Source organism: Oncorhynchus kisutch, linkage group LG14 (genome assembly GCF_002021735.2).
Source record: "Oncorhynchus kisutch isolate 150728-3 linkage group LG14, Okis_V2, whole genome shotgun sequence".
Taxonomy (NCBI): domain Eukaryota; kingdom Metazoa; phylum Chordata; class Actinopteri; order Salmoniformes; family Salmonidae; genus Oncorhynchus; species Oncorhynchus kisutch.
Genome location: NC_034187.2, coordinates 31,990,444 through 32,007,488, shown reverse-complemented (window position 1 = coordinate 32,007,488; position 17,045 = coordinate 31,990,444). Strand labels below are relative to the sequence as shown.

At 42.5% G+C, this 17,045-nt stretch overlaps 1 protein-coding gene across 1 annotated transcript; it reads left to right on the top strand.

Moving 5' to 3' along the window:
- The first annotated feature begins 1,587 nt into the window (after positions 1-1,587).
- On the top strand, positions 1,588-14,776 carry LOC109903957 (hydroxymethylglutaryl-CoA lyase, mitochondrial-like). Its single transcript, XM_020500990.2, has 9 exons — positions 1,588-1,756; positions 2,105-2,194; positions 2,413-2,520; positions 6,188-6,283; positions 6,477-6,625; positions 6,747-6,810; positions 6,973-7,161; positions 13,435-13,560; positions 13,813-14,776. Exons 1-9 carry the CDS (start codon positions 1,658-1,660, stop codon positions 13,912-13,914), a joined length of 1,023 nt encoding a protein of 340 aa, XP_020356579.1. The 5' UTR covers positions 1,588-1,657; the 3' UTR covers positions 13,915-14,776.
- Positions 14,777-17,045: the final 2,269 nt, after the last annotated feature.

The following is a 17,045-nucleotide window of genomic DNA, read 5'->3' as shown; positions in this document are numbered from 1 at the left end:
TCGAATGCTCAGCTGTAATCAAAGAACAGTATTCTTACGTAGTTAGTATTCCTCTTGTCCAGATGGAATAAAGCAGTGTGCAGTGTGATGGCGATTGCATAATCTGTGGACCTATTGGGGTGGTACGCAAATTGCAGTGGGTCTAGGTTGGCAGGTAGAGGTGGAGGTGATATGATCCTTGACTAGTCTCTCAAAGCACTTCATGATGACAGAAGTGAGTGCTACAGGACGATGGTCATTCAGTTCAGTTACCTATGCCTTCTTGGGTACAGGAACATTGGTGGCCATCTTGAAGCATGTGGGGACAGCAGACTGGGATAGGGAGAGATTGAATATGTCAGTAAACACACCAGCCAGCTGGTCTGCTCATGCTCTGAGTACACGGCTAGGGATGCTGTCTGGGCCGGCAGCCTTGCTATGGTTAGCACGTTTAAATGTCTTACTCACGTCAGCCATGGAGAAGGAGAGCTGGCTGCAAATCAACTAGCCATATACATATTTTTTATATAGAGGTGAAATGCATATTTGGTGAGATCTTTAATGAAAACAAAACTTTCACATAAAATAATATGTGACACATAAGTATCGAGTGTACACAACGTGAAAGCATGATGTACACGTAGATGTTATGTAGATGTTGTTAAGGCTTTCAAGGTGAGATCTTTCATAAGAAACGTCTATATGATGTGTCACGTGACATGAGATGAACATGACATGAACGTGTCGGCGGTTTGATGCCATAGAAAAAAACTCCATTGACAATCCATGTTAATTGATGGCAGTATCTTATTGCGCTAGGAAGATGTTAGGGGACTTGGTGAGAGGTATCAGTAGCTTCACTAGGCTGAATTCTGTCCTGAATCACTCCCCATAGGCATGGGACAAATGATTGTGTAGTTTCAGTGGATAAAGTTGTGTGCGTCAACTGTAGGGGTGCCCATGTTGTTGGGGATTGGAAGTGTCCGGTGCGAGAGAGGCAGATTGAAATGCCCAGAGTCAGAGTTGTGCAGAAGGTGTCATGATGAGGCAGTGAAGAAAGTAGAGGAGGATGGGGTCAAGGGTGAGGGATCGTGAGAGTAGATTGGTGCCAGCATAGAGGGATAAGCCAACGACTGATATATGCTTCAGTAAGGTTGACTTCTTATCGTTCAATGGTTATCTTCTGTGCTGCAGAAATGGAGCACACTGTAAATCACAGGAAATAGATGTGGTGGCAGTTGCAGAGAAGTATTTGAGTTTACGAGATTTGACTTCAGAAGAGTTACAGGGTGTGTTGAGTGGTGGTGTCCCGTCCTCCCAGGCCTTTGGCATGGTTCAGGAGAAGTTAGGGTCAACGTAGTGTAATGGGGTAGTGGGTGTTTAATGAGTGTAGGTGACAGCTGCAAGAGAAGTACCTGGGTGTACGAGATTTGACTGCAGAAGAGTTATAAGATATTTCGAGACTGATTTTTATTATATTGTGGTATATGGGTGTAGGGTTGGTTGATGGTGCAATTTTTGTATCACAAATGTAACGTGATTGAACACACGCTACCGCACAGTAGGTGGCAGCATGCACAAACAAAATGTGTGAACGCCATGATACCAAAGAAGAAGAAGAAGAAGAAGAAGAAGAAGAAGAAATTGACGTTAACGCTAACGCTAATGTTGGACTAAAATGGCGGCTGTCATGAGATTTGTCAAAAGAAGCTGTTTTGGTTCAAGAATGGGTCTTCAATGTTTATCCTTGAGTCGTTCAGCAGCAGTGGCAAAATTAGTAAGTCCATATGTTTTTCTTTTTCAATGTCTCCTCAATGCAGTGGCTTGCTTTTTTGACTAGCTACATTTGATTGCAAATGAGTGCCCTTAAATAAACACAAGCGCCTGTTGTTAGCCTACGTTTGCTAGCTAGCGACTACAGTACCAGTATCATTGATACTAGGTTGGCTAGCTGTTTTTGTTAGAATTGATGATAAATGCCGATTTTTAAATGTGTGTGTGATACTATATTTTGGTATAACCGTCAATGTCATAGCCATAATGCGATATGGTTTGCCTTAATCTGAGCGTGTGTGTTGCTTTTAACTAACGTTACGTGCACTGTCTCACAACGCTCTGTTGACAGGTTCAGGATGGCGCGTCTGCAGGGAAAACTCTCCCAGAGAGGGTAAAGATAGTGGAGGTGGGACCCAGGGATGGCCTGCAAAACGAGAAGGTAATATTTCACTTTATTAAGATTTGGTCATTTTAAATCAGTCCACCAGTGAATTACATATTTTTGGCGGTCCATTGCATTGGATTGAGTGGGTGGGCGTGTCACTCAAACTCATGATGAAAAAGTTTGTCCTTCTAGTTATGGGGAACTGGGTCAAAAGCCACCGGTTGCAGATTTTATTGTCATAACTCCTGTCTCTCTCCTGTTGGCCCTGTCAGACTGTCGTTCCTTCTGAAGTTAAGATTCACCTGATTGACATGCTCTCAGAGGCGGGTCTTTCTGTCATTGAAGCCACGAGCTTTGTCTCCCCGAAATGGGTTCCACAGGTGAGCTTACTAGAGTGATTTGGGACCATGATTTGGGGGCTTTTTAACTAAATTGAATGCCATAGAAGGGTCCTTTGGAAGGATTGTTGACATATATTTGTATCTTAATAGAGAAATAATTAATTGAAGTTAGAACATTTTACATTTTGGCCTTACCCAGGCCTCCTTTAAGACTCCATAATGTTTAATCTGTATGTGCTACAGAGGAAAAATGTGTTTCATATGAAGCTTTACTACTTCCTCTGTAGAATGGGTAATATTTTCATTTCAATAACAATTTTATTACATTCATATATGAATATTGAAAAATATAAACAAAATTATAGAAAATATAAAACGGGGAATAGGTACAGGGGAGAGGGTGATGTATGAGCCAATTGTAAGCTGGGGATGATTAGGTGACCATGACGGTATGAGGGCAGGATTGGGAATTTAGCCAGGACACCAGGGTTCACACCCCTGCTCTTACGTGCCATGGGATCTTTCGTGAGCACAGAGAGTCAGGACACCAGTTAATGTCCCATCTGAAAGACGGCACCCTACACAAGGCAATGTCCCCAATCACTGCCCCGGGGCATTGGGATATTTTTGTTTTTGACCAGAGGAAAGAGTACCTCCTACTGGCCCTCCAACACTACATCCAGGAGCATCTGGTCTAAGCAGGACAAACCCTAATTAGCTTCAGAGACAAGCCAGCAGTGGGATGCAGGGTGGTATGCTGTTGGATTGCATCATTGCACATCCTGCAAATAACCAGCAGAGGGTGACCAATTTTGATCCATTTTCACATTCACTCTGTTGGAAATGCTTACAAATTGGAACATAACTCAAACTAGCAGAGATCCCACTCTAGAACTTTGATATGCCTGTACAGTAGATTATGTTCAATATATTGAGAATTTAGACAAATCAAATGTTTTATATTTTAAATATTCATGTTTATTTTTCAATATTGATTATTTGTAAGAAAATTATTGAAATCAAAATACTGCTTATATTACAGAGGAAACTGTAAAGCTTCATTTGACACCCATTTTTCCTTTATAGAACATACAGATGAAACATTAAACTCTTTCTGTTCAGGAGACTCTTACGTGTGTTGTGGTAGATTGTCGTTACAATTGCTTCACAGGAACCTGGTAAAATGAAGTTTGAACTGTGCCTAACCACTGGATGGGTCTAAATGCACTGCCAGCACGCAGTCAAAGCTACTAACCACTTTTCGAGCTTCAATGCCTTCAGAAAGTATTCATACCCCTTGACTTATTCCACATGTTGTTATAGCCTGAATTAAAAATGTTTTAAATATATTTTTTCTCTCACCTATCTACTCACAATACCCCATAATGACAGTGAAAAACATATTTTCAAATTTATTGAAAATGAAATCCAGAAATATATCATTTACATTGTGAAGGAAAATGTTATGTTTGTGCTTTTCTAATAACCATTTCGACTGGGTTCATGCAAGTGACTGATTGATCCGGCTCTGGAGGAATCCTCACTATTAGTATAAGCAATTTGGCAGTACACCCAGAACATTGGTTTGAGAACATAAATGGGTATATCAGTTTCAAGGTCTCCGCTTGGAAAAGAAGCCTCATGTGGTATTGGTTGGTCACATGCATGAACCAAAAGTAAATAATGAATCATGTAAATCATGCATATATAACTTGTCTGTGTAAGCAATATGTAAGAGAACTAACGGGACTGCCCCGAGGGAGCTCCTGACAGAGCTCCACAACAACGTATTCACACCCCTTTTACTATGACACTCCAAATTGAGTTCAGGTGGATCCAATTTCTTTTGATCATCCTTGAGAGGTCCCTACAACTTGGAGTCCACCTCTGGCCATTTCAATTGTTTGGACATGATTTAGAAAGAAACATAATTGAATAAATATGCAACTACTCTGAATATGCAACTACTGCCAGAAGGACAACAGTCTCTACCTCACTTCACCAATCTGGGCTTTATGGGAGAGTGGCCAGATGGAAGCCACTCCTGAGAAAAAGGCACATGACAGCATGCCTGAAATTTGCTAAATGGAATGTGAAAGACTGCGAGAATAAGATTAAATATTCTGGTCTGATGAGACAAAAGTTTTACACTTTTGGCCTGGATGCAAAGCACTATGTCTGGAGAACCAGGTACAGCTCATCACCTGTCTTAACACCATCCCTGCCGTGAAGCATGGTGGTGGCAGCATGCTATGGCGCTAATCCCATGGAAAGACTTGAATGTTGTTCACCGCTGCTTCCCATCTAACTTAACAGAGCTTGAAAAAATCTGCAAGGAAGAATGGAAGAAAATACCTAAATCCAGATGTGCAAATGTGATAGACATAGCCAAAACAACTCAAAGCTGTAATCGCTGCCAAAGTTGCTTCCACGATGTATTGACTCAGGTGTGAATACTTATGTAAATGTATATATTTCTGTATTTTATTTTCAGTACATTTAGCAAACATTTTGAAAAACATGTTTTTACTTTGTCATTATGGGGTATTGTGTGTAAACTATTTTATAAATTTTGAATTCAGGCTACAACACAACATTGGAATAGGTCAAGGGGTATGAATACATTCTGGAGGCACTGTAACTAGTGCACTCAGATCATATCCTGATATCGACAGCAGATGAGTTAGCTATATTATGAATATAACTTAGCTAGCTAACCTGAGCCAAGCTCACGTTTAAATTGCATGAAAACAGAGATTTTAATTTTAAATGTGTAAATGGTAATTGTAATTGAGCAGTGCACCAGGAGTACTTGCCATTGTGATTCCTGAAATGCAGAGCCTGTTGGAGTATTTTTCGACTCCTAAATTATACTTTTGTTACATAGTTTGCTAGCTCAGCTGGTTAGCTAGCTCTGTCTCATTGACCACCAAATGTTGCTAACGCTAGCTAGCCACTTAATATAACTTGTTTTCTCAAAATGTATGTTTAGCCAAGTTGTTATGAATACAACCCCCATCTGCTGTTAGTTCCAAATGTGTTTATAGCTTTGATTGCATGCTTACAGTGAATTCAGAGCCGTTCAGTGGTTTGCTATACTACAAACATTTTACCAGGTTCCCATGAAGCAATTGTAATGACCGTTCTCCACAACATACCCTAAGAGTTTCCTGATTTGCAAGTGGCCCTGAGGGAACACACTAAATGTATTGGGTAAAGTGTTATGAAATGTAATGTCGTGTAATATTTCAAATTGTAAATAACCGCCTTAATGTTGCTGGACCCTAGGAAGAGTGGGGATCCTTAATAAATACAAAATAGTGTGTTTAATAGTGTATTAGAAACACAGTTTGAGATCATTGTGAGGGGATTTTGCCAGTGGATGTATTTGACTTCCCGGAAAAATGTTGTCCAAGGTTGTAACAATAACCAAGGGTACCGGGACTTAGCGAAGACTCCATTGCATAGTTTGTGATGTGTCCTCAGAGACGGAAGAGGAAGTGAGACATCACACTCCTTCATTTCTTCAAGTTCATATACAGTCAATGAACTAAGCAGATCAGACCCAGCTGCTAATGCATTGGTGTCTATGGGAGAGCTACCCCCGTTAAGCAGACAGAACAATTTAAAATAAATTGTAAATGGCCTGAGTGGGACATCTTCATTTATCCATCATTGTTGATGTCTTTTCCCCCCTGATTGGCAGATGGCAGACCAGGTGGAGGTGATGATGGGGATCCACAGAAGGCCAGGTGTGTCCTACCCCGTTCTGACCCCCAACCTCAAGGGATTCCTGGCAGCTGTAAGTTCCTACCTGGGCTCCATGGCACTCTGCTTATGTCACCTCAATATCATATCTATACACAAATTACTTAAAAGCGAGAAGTTAGAATAACTAATGAATTCCATCAAGCGTCATCATACACTGTTGTAAAATCAGTGTCCTACTTTATATTGTAGGTATCGAGCAAGTATGTTGCTGTTTGTTTTCCCAGGTGAATGCAGGAGCTGCAGAGGTGGCCATATTTGGTGCAGCCTCGGAGCTGTTCAGTAAGAAGAACATAAACTGCTCTGTGGATGAGAGCCTGCAGCGCTTTGAGGTCGTCACCAAAGCAGCCAAAGAGGCCGGCGTGCCAGTCAGAGGGTAAGACGGACTGACAGACGGACAAAGAAGCCGAGGTAGAAAATGAGGAGCAGTGATTGTCAATGGAGAAAATCTGTAGGGTTGGTCACATTCCTCTTATGTCCATGCTCTGTTCCCTCAGGTATGTGTCATGTGTGCTGGGATGCCCATATGAGGGCAAGGTGTCACCAGACAAAGTGGCTCAGGTGAGTTCCTCTGACTCAGACCAAGCCTAGCATTCCTTCCCTTTTCACTGAGAAATATCTCATCTTCCCTTAAATGTCATTATTCTCCAAATAGATTTAATTGAACATTGTTATAGAGCTTTAAAACTGCTTGAGGATTTCACTTGTAACTCTTTAATGCAGGTAGCCAAGCGTCTGTACTCCATGGGTTGCTATGAGATATCTCTGGGTGACACCATAGGTGTGGGTACCCCAGGTGGCATGACTGAGATGCTGCAGGCGGTGAGCAGGGAGGTGCCTGTCAACGCTCTGGCAGTCCACTGCCATGACACCTACGGTCAGGCCCTGGCCAACATTCTCATTGCTCTGCAGGTACTGTATAGTCCCAGTTGGCATTAGATAGAACATTGCGGCCCCACTCGCCTATGGGGATACCAACCCGTGTTTACCCCATTGGCTCACAGCAAAAAAACGTGACTTGTTCTGCTTGTTTTAGTCAATTGCAAAACTACATTTAAGAAAGGTACAACATGTCTAAAGATGACTTTTCAACATTGCCTGCTCTAGAGCGTTCTCACATCTTACAAAAATGTAATGCTGTAGGGCTTCTCTTATGCCCCTTTTAATGATGGCGCTAGCTGCTACGCAGGTGCTAGCTTTTAAAAAAAAATATATATTTTACCTTTATTTAACCAGGTAGGCAAGTTGAGAACAAGTTCTCATTTACAATTGCGACCTGGCCAAGATAAAGCAAAGCAGTTCGACAGATACAGCGACACAGAGTTACACATGGAGTAAAACAAACATACAGTCAATAATACAGTATAAACAAGTCTATATACAATGTGAGCAAATGAGGTGAGAAGGGAGGTAAAGGCAAAAAAGGCCATGGTGGCAAAGTAAATACAATATAGCAAGTAAAACACTGGAATGGTAGTTTTGCAATGGAAGAATGTGCAAAGTAGAAATAAAAATAATGGGGTGCAAAGGAGCTAAATAAATAAATAAAAATTAAATACAGTTGGGAAAGGGGTAGTTGTTTGGGCTAAATTATAGTTGGGCTATGTACAGGTGCAGTAATCTGTGAGCTGCTCTGACAGTTGGTGCTTAAAGCTAGTGAGGGAGATAAGTATTTCCAGTTTCAGAGATTTTTGTAGTTCGTTCCAGTCATTGGCAGCAGAGAACAGGAAGGAGAGGCGGCCAAAGAAATAATTGGTTTTGGGGGTGACTAGAGAGATATACCTGCTGGAGCGTGTGCTACAGGTGGGAGATGCTATGGTGACCAGCGAGCTGAGATAAGGGGGGACTTTACCTAGCAGGGTCTTGTAGATGACATGGAGCCAGTGGGTTTGGCGACGAGTATGAAGCGAGGGCCAGCCAACGAGAGCGTACAGGTCGCAATGGTGGGTAGTATATGGGGCTTTGGTGACAAAACGGATTACACTGTGATAGACTGCATCCAATTTGTTGAGTAGGGTATTGGAGGCTATTTTGTAAATGACATCGCCAAAGTCGAGGATTGGTAGGATGGTCAGTTTTACAAGGGTATGTTTGGCAGCATGAGTGAAGGATGCTTTGTTGTGAAATAGGAAGCCAATTCTAGATTTAACTTTGGATTGGAGATGTTTGATATGGGTCTGGAAGGAGAGTTTACAGTCTAACCAGACACCTAAGTATTTGTAGTTGTCCACGTATTCTAAGTCAGAGCCGTCCTGAGTAGTGATGTTGGACAGGCGGGTAGGTGCAGGTAGCGATCGGTTGAAGAGCATGCATTTAGTTTTACTTGTATTTAAGAGCAATTGGAGGCCACGGAAGGAGAGTTGTATGGCATTGAAGCTTGCCTGGAGGGTTGTTAACAGTGTCCAAAGAAGGGACGGAAGTATATAGAATGGTGTTGTCTGTGTAGAGGTGGATCAGAGACTCACCAGCAGCAAGAGCGACCTCATTGATGTATACAGAGAAGAGTGTCGGTCCAAGAATTGAACCCTGTGGCACCCCCATAGACTGCCAGAGGTCCGGACAGCAGACCCTCCGATTTGACACACTGAACTCTATCAGAGAAGTAGTTGGTGAACCAGGCGAGGCAATCATTTGAGAAACCAAGGCTCTCGAGTCTGCCGATGAGGATGTGGTGATTGACAGAGTCGAAAGCCTTGGCCAGATCAATGAATACGGCTGCACAGTAATGTTTCTTATCGATGGCGGTTAAGATATCGTTTAGGACCTTGAGCGTGGCTGAGGTGCACCCATGACCAGCTCTGAAACCAGATTGCATAGCAGAGAAGGTATGGTGAGATTCGAAATGGTCGGTAATCTGTTTGTTGACTTGGCTTTCGAAGACCTTAGAAAGGCATGGTAGGATAGATATAGGTCTGTAGCAGTTTGGGTCAAGAGTGTCCCCCCCTTTGAAGAGGGGGATGACCGAAGCTGCTTTCCAATCTTTGGGAATCTCAGACGACATGAGAGGTTGAACAGGCTAGTAATAGGGGTGGCAACAATTTCGGCAGATAATTTTAGAAAGAAAGGGTCCAGATTGTCTAGCCCGGCTGATTTGTAGGGGTCCAGATTTTGCAGCTCTTTCAGAACATCAGCTGAATGGATTTGGGAGAAGGAGAAATGGGGAAGGCTTGGGCGAGTTGCTGTTGGGGGTGCAGTGCTGTTGACCGGGGTAGGAGTAGCCAGGTGGAAAGCATGGCCAGCCGTAGAAAAATGCTTATTGAAATTAAGGTGGATTTATCAGTGGTGACAGTGTTTCCTATCTTCAGTGCAATGGGTAGCTGGGAGGAGGTGTTCTTATTCTCCATGGACTTTACAGTGTCCCAGAACTTTTTTGAGTTAGTGTTGCAGGAAGCAAATTTCTGCTTGAAAAAGCTAGCCTTGGCTTTTCTAACTGCCTGCTTGCTACCAACAAGAATATTAAGCTAGCCAAGACCAACAACACAAACAAATAGATGATACAGCTACAAGAGTGAGTAGAGTTACAGACTATACAAGTTAAATGTCTTACCTGTGATGAAATGTTTTCCATACACATAGCTACACTACCGGTCAAAAGTTTTAGAACACCTACTCATTCAAGGGTTTTTCTTTATTTTTGCTAATTTCTACAATGTAGAATAATAGTGAATACATCACAACTATGAAATAACACATGGAATAATGTAGTAACCAAAAAGGTGTTAAACAAATTTAAATATATTTTATATTTTTCAAATAGCCACAATTTGCCATCATGACAGCTTGGCATTCTCTCAACCAGCTACATGAGGTAGTCACCTGGAATGTATTTCAATTAACAGGTGTGCCTTAAGTTAATTTGTGGAATTTCTTTCCTTCTTAATGCGTAATCACCCTTTGCCTCGATGACAGCTTTGCACACTCTTGGCCTTCTCTCAACCAGCTTCACCTGGAATGCTTTTCCAACAGTCTTGAAGGTGTTCCCACAAATGCTGAGCACCTGTTGGCTGCTTTTCCTTCACTCTGCGGTCAGACTCATCCCAAACCATCACCATTCAGTTGAGATCGGGGGGATTGTGGAGGCTAGGTCATCTGATGCAGCACTCTATCACACTCCTTGGTAAAATAGCTCTTATACAGCATGGAGGTGTGTTGTGTCATTGTCATATTGAAAAATAAATTAAACTAAGCCCAAACCAGATGGGATGGCGTATCGCTGTAGAATGCTGTGGTAGCCATGCTTGTTAAGTGTGCTTTGAATACTAAATAAGTCACAGACCGTGTCACCAGTAAAGCACCCTCACACCATAACACCACCTCCATGCTTTACGGTGGGAAATACACATGCGGAGATTATACACAGCGGTTGGATCAAAAATCTCCAATTTGGACTCCAGGCCAAAGGATAGATTTCCACCAGTCTAATGTCCATTGCTTGTGTTTCTTGGCCCAGGCAAGTCTCTTCTTATTGGTGTCCTTTTGTAGTGGTTTCTTTGCAGCAATTCAACCATGAAGCCCTGATTCACACAGTCTCCTCTGAACAGTTTATGTTGATGTGTCTGTTACTTTAACTCTGAAGCATTTATTTGGGCTGCAATTTCTGAGACTGGTAACTCTAATGAACTTATCCTCTGCAGCAGAGGTAACTCTGGGTCTGCCATTCCCGTGGCGGTCCTCATGAGAGCCAGTTTCATCAGAGCGCTTGATGGTTTTTACAACAGCACTTGAAGAAACTTTCAAAATTCTTGAAGTGTTCCGTATAGACTGACCTTCATGTCTTAATGAAATGTTGGACTGTCATTTCTCTTTGCTTATTTGATCTGTCCTTGCCCTAATATGGACTTGGTCTTTTACTAAATAGGGCTATCTTCTGTATACAAGCCCTGCCTTGTCACAACACAACTGATTGGCTCAAACACATTTAGAAGGACAGAAAATCCACATTAAGAAGGGACACCTGTTAATTGAAATGCATTCCAGGTGACTACCTCATGAAGCTGATTGAGAGAAACCCAAGAGTGTGCAAAGCTGTCATCAAGGCTTAAGGTGGCTACTTCGAAGAATCTCAAATAAAAAATATATTTCTATTTGTTTAACCATTTTTTTGGTTACTACATTATTCCATGTGTTATTTCATAGTTTTCATGTCTTCACTATTATTCTACAATGTAGAAAATACTACAAATAAATAAAAACCCTTGAATGAGTAGGTGTTTTAAAACTTTTAACCGGTAGTAACGTGTAGCCTACTTGGACACCGGGTCCCCACATTTCCTACTCTCCCAACCCGAATAGCCTGAAGCCACAGGGCTCTTCTCGCAGGCTCTATTTCCCTACGTGGGAGCATTGCAAACTGTAGTTCTGAATTTTTTACATTTTAAAACCTGGTTACATGTACTGTACATTGAACAACATACAGTGGGGCAAAAAAGTATTTAGTCAGCCACCAATTGTGCAAGTTCTCCCACTTAAAAAGATGAGAGGCCTATAATTTTCACCATAGGTACACTTCAACTATGATAGCCAAAATGAGAGAAAAAAATCCAGAAAATCACATTGTAGGATTTTTTATGAATTTATTTGCAAATTATGGTGGAAAATAAGTATTTGGTCAATAACAAAAGTTTATCTCAATACTTTGTTATATACCCTTTGCTGGCAATGTCAACCGCTTTCTGTAAGTATTCACAAGGTTTTCACACACTGTTGCTGGTATTTTGGCCCATTCCTCCATGCAGATCTCCTCTAGAGCAGTGATGTTTTGGGGCTGTTGCTGGGTAACACGGACTTTCAACTCCCTCCAAAGATTTTCTATGGGGTTGAGATCTGGAGACTGGCTAGGCCACTCCAGGACCTTGAAATGCTTCTTACGAAGCCACTCCTTCGTTGCCCGGGCGGTGTGTTTGGGATCATTGTCATGCTGAAAGACCCAGCCACGTTTCATCTTCAATGCCCTTGCTGATGGAAGGAGGATTACACTCAAAATCTCATGATACACGGCCCCATTCATTCTTTCCTTTACACGGCTCAGTCGTCCTAGTCCCTTTGCAGAAAAACAACCCTCATGCTTCACAGTAGGTATGGTGTTCTTTGGATGCAACTCAGCATTCTTTGTCCTCCAAACACGACGAGTTGAGTTTTTACCAAAAAGTTATATTTTGTTTTCATCTGACCATATGACATTCTCCCAATCTTCTTCTGGATCATCCAAATGCTCTCTAGCAAACTTCAGACGGGCCTGGACATGTACTGGCTTAAGCGGGGGGACACGTCTGGCACTGCAGGATTTGAGTCCCTGGCGGCGTAGTGTGTTACTGATGGTAGACTTTGTTACTTTGGTCCCAGCTCTCTGCAGGTCATTCACTAGATCCCCCTGTGTGGTTCTGGGATTTTTGCTCTGTTCTTGTGATCATTTTGACCCCACGGGGTGAGATCTTGCGTGGAGCCCCAGATCGAGGGAGATTATCAGTGGTCTTGTATGTCTTCCATTTCCTAATGATTGCTCCCACAGTTGATTTCTTCAAACCAAGCTGCTTACCTATTGCAGATTCAGTCTTACCAGCCTGGTGCAGGTCTACAATTTTGTTTCTGGTGTCCTTTGACAGCTCTTTGGTCTTGGCCATAGTGGAGTTTGGAGTGTGACTGTTTGAGGTTGTGGATCGGTGTCTTTTATACTGATAACAAGTTCAAACAGGTGCCATTAATACAGGTAACGAGTGGAGGACAGAGGAGCCTCTTAAAGAAGTTACAAGTCTGTGACAGCCAGAAATCTTGTTTGTAGGTGACCAAATACTTATTTTCCACCATTTGCAAATAAATTCATTAAAAATCCTACAATGTGATTTTTCAGGATTTTTTTTTCTTCTCATTTTGTCTGTCTTGGTTGAAGTGTACCTATGATGAAAATTACAGACCTCATCTTTTTAAGTGAAAGAACTTGCACAATTGGTGGCTGACTAAATACTTTTTTGCCCCACTGTATAACAAAAAAATCTACGACGAAGTTGGCTCTTTTACAATGGAGGTATGTTTACCCCAATTTCTGGGCTTGGTCGAGGGGAATTCCTTGTTATGACGTGAATATCGACTCTGAAGCTGAGTGCAATATAGAGGACTCTGATTGCTGTATGAATAGTACTGGAATTCTACTGGCATGCATTTGATGAAGATGCTGTTTGCTTTTTGCAGATGGGTATCAGTGTTGTGGACTCGTCAGTGGCTGGCCTTGGCGGGTGTCCATATGCACAAGGGGCTTCTGGCAATGTGGCCACAGAAGATGTGGTGTACATGCTGCACGGACTTGGCATTCAGACGGTGAGAATTCTCCTCTTCCCTCCTCTTTTTACCGGTCTCCCACTTTCACTTCCTCCCTCAGTTCAATGGAATCTGGCAAACTGTTACGAGATAGTGTTCTACTTCCTCTGTATTGACAGCATCATTGTCATCAGTGTTTACTTCGACACAAAGCGTTTTGATCTGTAGGAGAACCAGTTCTTTTTTAAACTAGTCAGTGCACACAATGAGTTCCCTGTTTGTGTGTGACTCTGTCCTTCCTCTCTATCTCAGGGAGTGGACCTGCCAAAGCTGATGGATGCTGGAGCTTTTATCTGTCGTTCCCTGAACAAAAAGACAAGCTCGAAAGTGGCCCAGGTCACCTGCAAACTCTGAACCTGGCTCCACAAAGGCCTAGAAGAGGGATGTCATGAGTGATTCCTACAGACAAGGCTAAAAGGCATTACTAAGGCAACACACACCTGTGCCACCGAGGTGTAATATATTTTGATTAGCTGTAGATAAAAATGGTTGTAAGAACTGTGTGTTCCATTATTTGAAGTCAAGTACCTCGCTTATAAATGAAGAAAATAAATAGTTGGAAAGCCTTGCTCAAGTGGTGCCTTATCATTCACATCATGTCCTACATAAACCTGGTGCCTTGCCCGCTACCTTTGTGTGTTACATGATTATTGCAAATACACTAATCATGGATGGAAATGTTATTCTGAATAAAGTATGCTGTTTTAATATAATTTAAAGTTACATGAACAACAAAGTTAAAAGAAGGGATTGCCTGACTTGTACTTCAGTTGCTTGGTGTACAAACAGCCTTGTTCTTATTTGTCAATCCTTATGTTTAGTCAGTTGTCGTAACAGTGGCAAACGGATGGGTCCTGCCAGTGTATTGCAGTAGGTATCCTAAACCGATCTTGATGTTTGCAGAGTGGAATAGAAAATACATGTATTGATAAGAATCAACCAATTGTTTTCTATTATGGGACAGGAAGTCACAGGATTTAGTCATTCTGATGTCATGTTTATTTCCATTTAAGCAAACTTCCAACTATCCTTACTTGAAAACCACTTAGGAGTTACAAGCCTACCATATTAGGACAATTAAAGTCCATTCCTGCAGTTTGAGTGGAATTTGTCTGTTTTTCTTTTTTTGTTTAATTCTTGGTTTTGGTGTGTCTCGTTGAATGTAAATATTTATTGTAAAAGGTTACACTTCTGAATTAAAGCCATTTGAAAAGTTTGTCTGAAATCTAAGGAAGCACATTTTTTTTGCTGTATTTTCAAAAAATAAATACTAACATTTTTAATGAATGTGTTATGCATATTTAACAGAACAGGTTATATAATCTAGTGCATTTACACAGCCAGTGTCTGTGACACGTCTACAGTGTAGCCAAAATGTCTGCCAGCACAACACTCCCGAACCCACTAGGATGAAGAAATGACTCACCTAGGGATCTGGTGATTATATAACAGACTAGTTGAGGATTTGACATTCATTCATAGGCACTACAAAACCAATCAAAGGTGGATCCATTGAGATATTTGTAAACCATTGGATTCGTGTATGTCCCTAATGGTTGAGGGATATAGAGGTTGAGAGGTTGTGATTTTGCAATTTTACTGGAAAGCAAGTGATGCAAATCTAAGTTTATTTGTCACGTGCGCCGAATACAACAGGTAGACCTTACAGTGGAATGCTTACTTACAGACTCTAACCAATAGTGCAAAAAATTAGTTATGTGAACAATAGTAGTGAGGCTATAAAAGTAGCGAGGCTACATACAGACACCGGTTAGTCAGGCTGATTGAGGTAGCATGTACATGTAGATATGGTTAATGTCACTATGCATGTGTGATGAACAGAGAGTAGCAGTAGCATAAAAGAGGGGTTGGTGGGTGGCAGGACACAATGCAGATAGCCCGGTTAGCCAATGTGCGGGAGCACTGGTTGGTCGGCCCAATTCAGGTAGTATGTACATGAATGTATAGTTAAAGTGACTATGCATATATGATAAACAGAGAGTAGCAACAGCCTAAAAAGAGGGTTTGGGGGGTGGCACACAATAAAAATAGTCCGGGTAGCCATTTGATTACTTGTTCAGGAGTCTTATGGCTTGGGGGTAAAAACTGTAGAGAAGCCTTTTTGTCCTAGACTTGGCACTCCAGTACCGCTTGCCATGCGGTAGTAGAGAGAACAGTCTATGACTGGGTTGGCTGGTGTAAAGGTCCTGGATGGCAGGCAGGTTAGCCCCAGTGATGTACTGGGCCGTACGCACCACCCTCTGTAGTGCCTTGCGGTCAGAGGCCGAGCAATTGCCATACCAGGCAGTGATGCCAAATCTTTTTAGTTTCCTGAGGGGAAATAGGCTTTGTCGTGCCCTCTTCACGACTGTCTTGGTGTGTTTGGACCATTCTAGTTTGTTGTTATGGGGTTATATCCTTCCTGTTTGGCCCTGTCCGGGGGTGTCCTCGGATGGGGCCACAGTGTCTCCTGACCCCTCCTGTCTCAGCCTCCAGTATTTATGCTGCAGTAGTTTATGTGTCGGGGGGCTGGGGTCAGTTTGTTATATCTGGAGTACTTCTCCTGTCCTATTCGGTGTCCTGTGTGAATCTAAGTGTGCGTTCTCTAATTCTCTCCTTCTCTCTTTCTTTCTCTCTCTCGGAGGACCTGAGCCCTAGGACCATGCCCCAGGACTACCTGACATGATGACTCCTTGCTGTCCCCAGTCCACCTGGCCATGCTGCTGTTCCAGTTTCAACTGACCTGAGCCCTAGGACCATGCCCCAGGACTACCTGACATGATGACTCCTTGCTGTCCCCAGTCCACCTGGCCATGCTGCTGCTCCAGTTTCAACTTCCACCTGACTGTGCTGCTGCTCCAGTTTCAACTGTTCTGCTTTATTATTATTCGACCATGCTGGTCATTTATGAACATTTGAACATCTTGGCCATGTTCTGTTATAATCTCCACCCGGCACAGCCAGAAGAGGACTGGCCACCCCACATAGCCTGGTTCCTCTCTAGGTTTCTTCCTAGGTATTGGCCTTTCTAGGGAGTTTTTCCTAGCCACCGTGCTTCTACACCTGCATTGCTTGCTGTTTGGGGTTTTAGGCTGGGTTTCTGTACAGCACTTTGAGATATCAGCTGATGTACGAAGGGCTATATAAATAAATTTGATTTGATTTGATTTGATTTTGTTGATGTGGACACCGAGGAACTTGAAGCTCTCAACCTGCTCCACTACAGACCTGTCGATGAGAATGGGAGCGTGCTCAGTCCTCCTTTTCCTGTAGTCCACAATCATCTCCTTAGTCTTGGCTACGTTGAGGGATAGGTTGTTATTCTGGCACCACACGGCCAGGTCTCTGACCTCCTCCCTATAGGCTGTCTCGTCATTGTCTGTGATCAGGCCTACCACTGTTGTGTCGTCTGCAAACTTAATGATGGTGTTGGAGTTGTGGGAGCCTGGCCATGCAGTCGTGGGTGAACAGGGAGTACAGGAGGG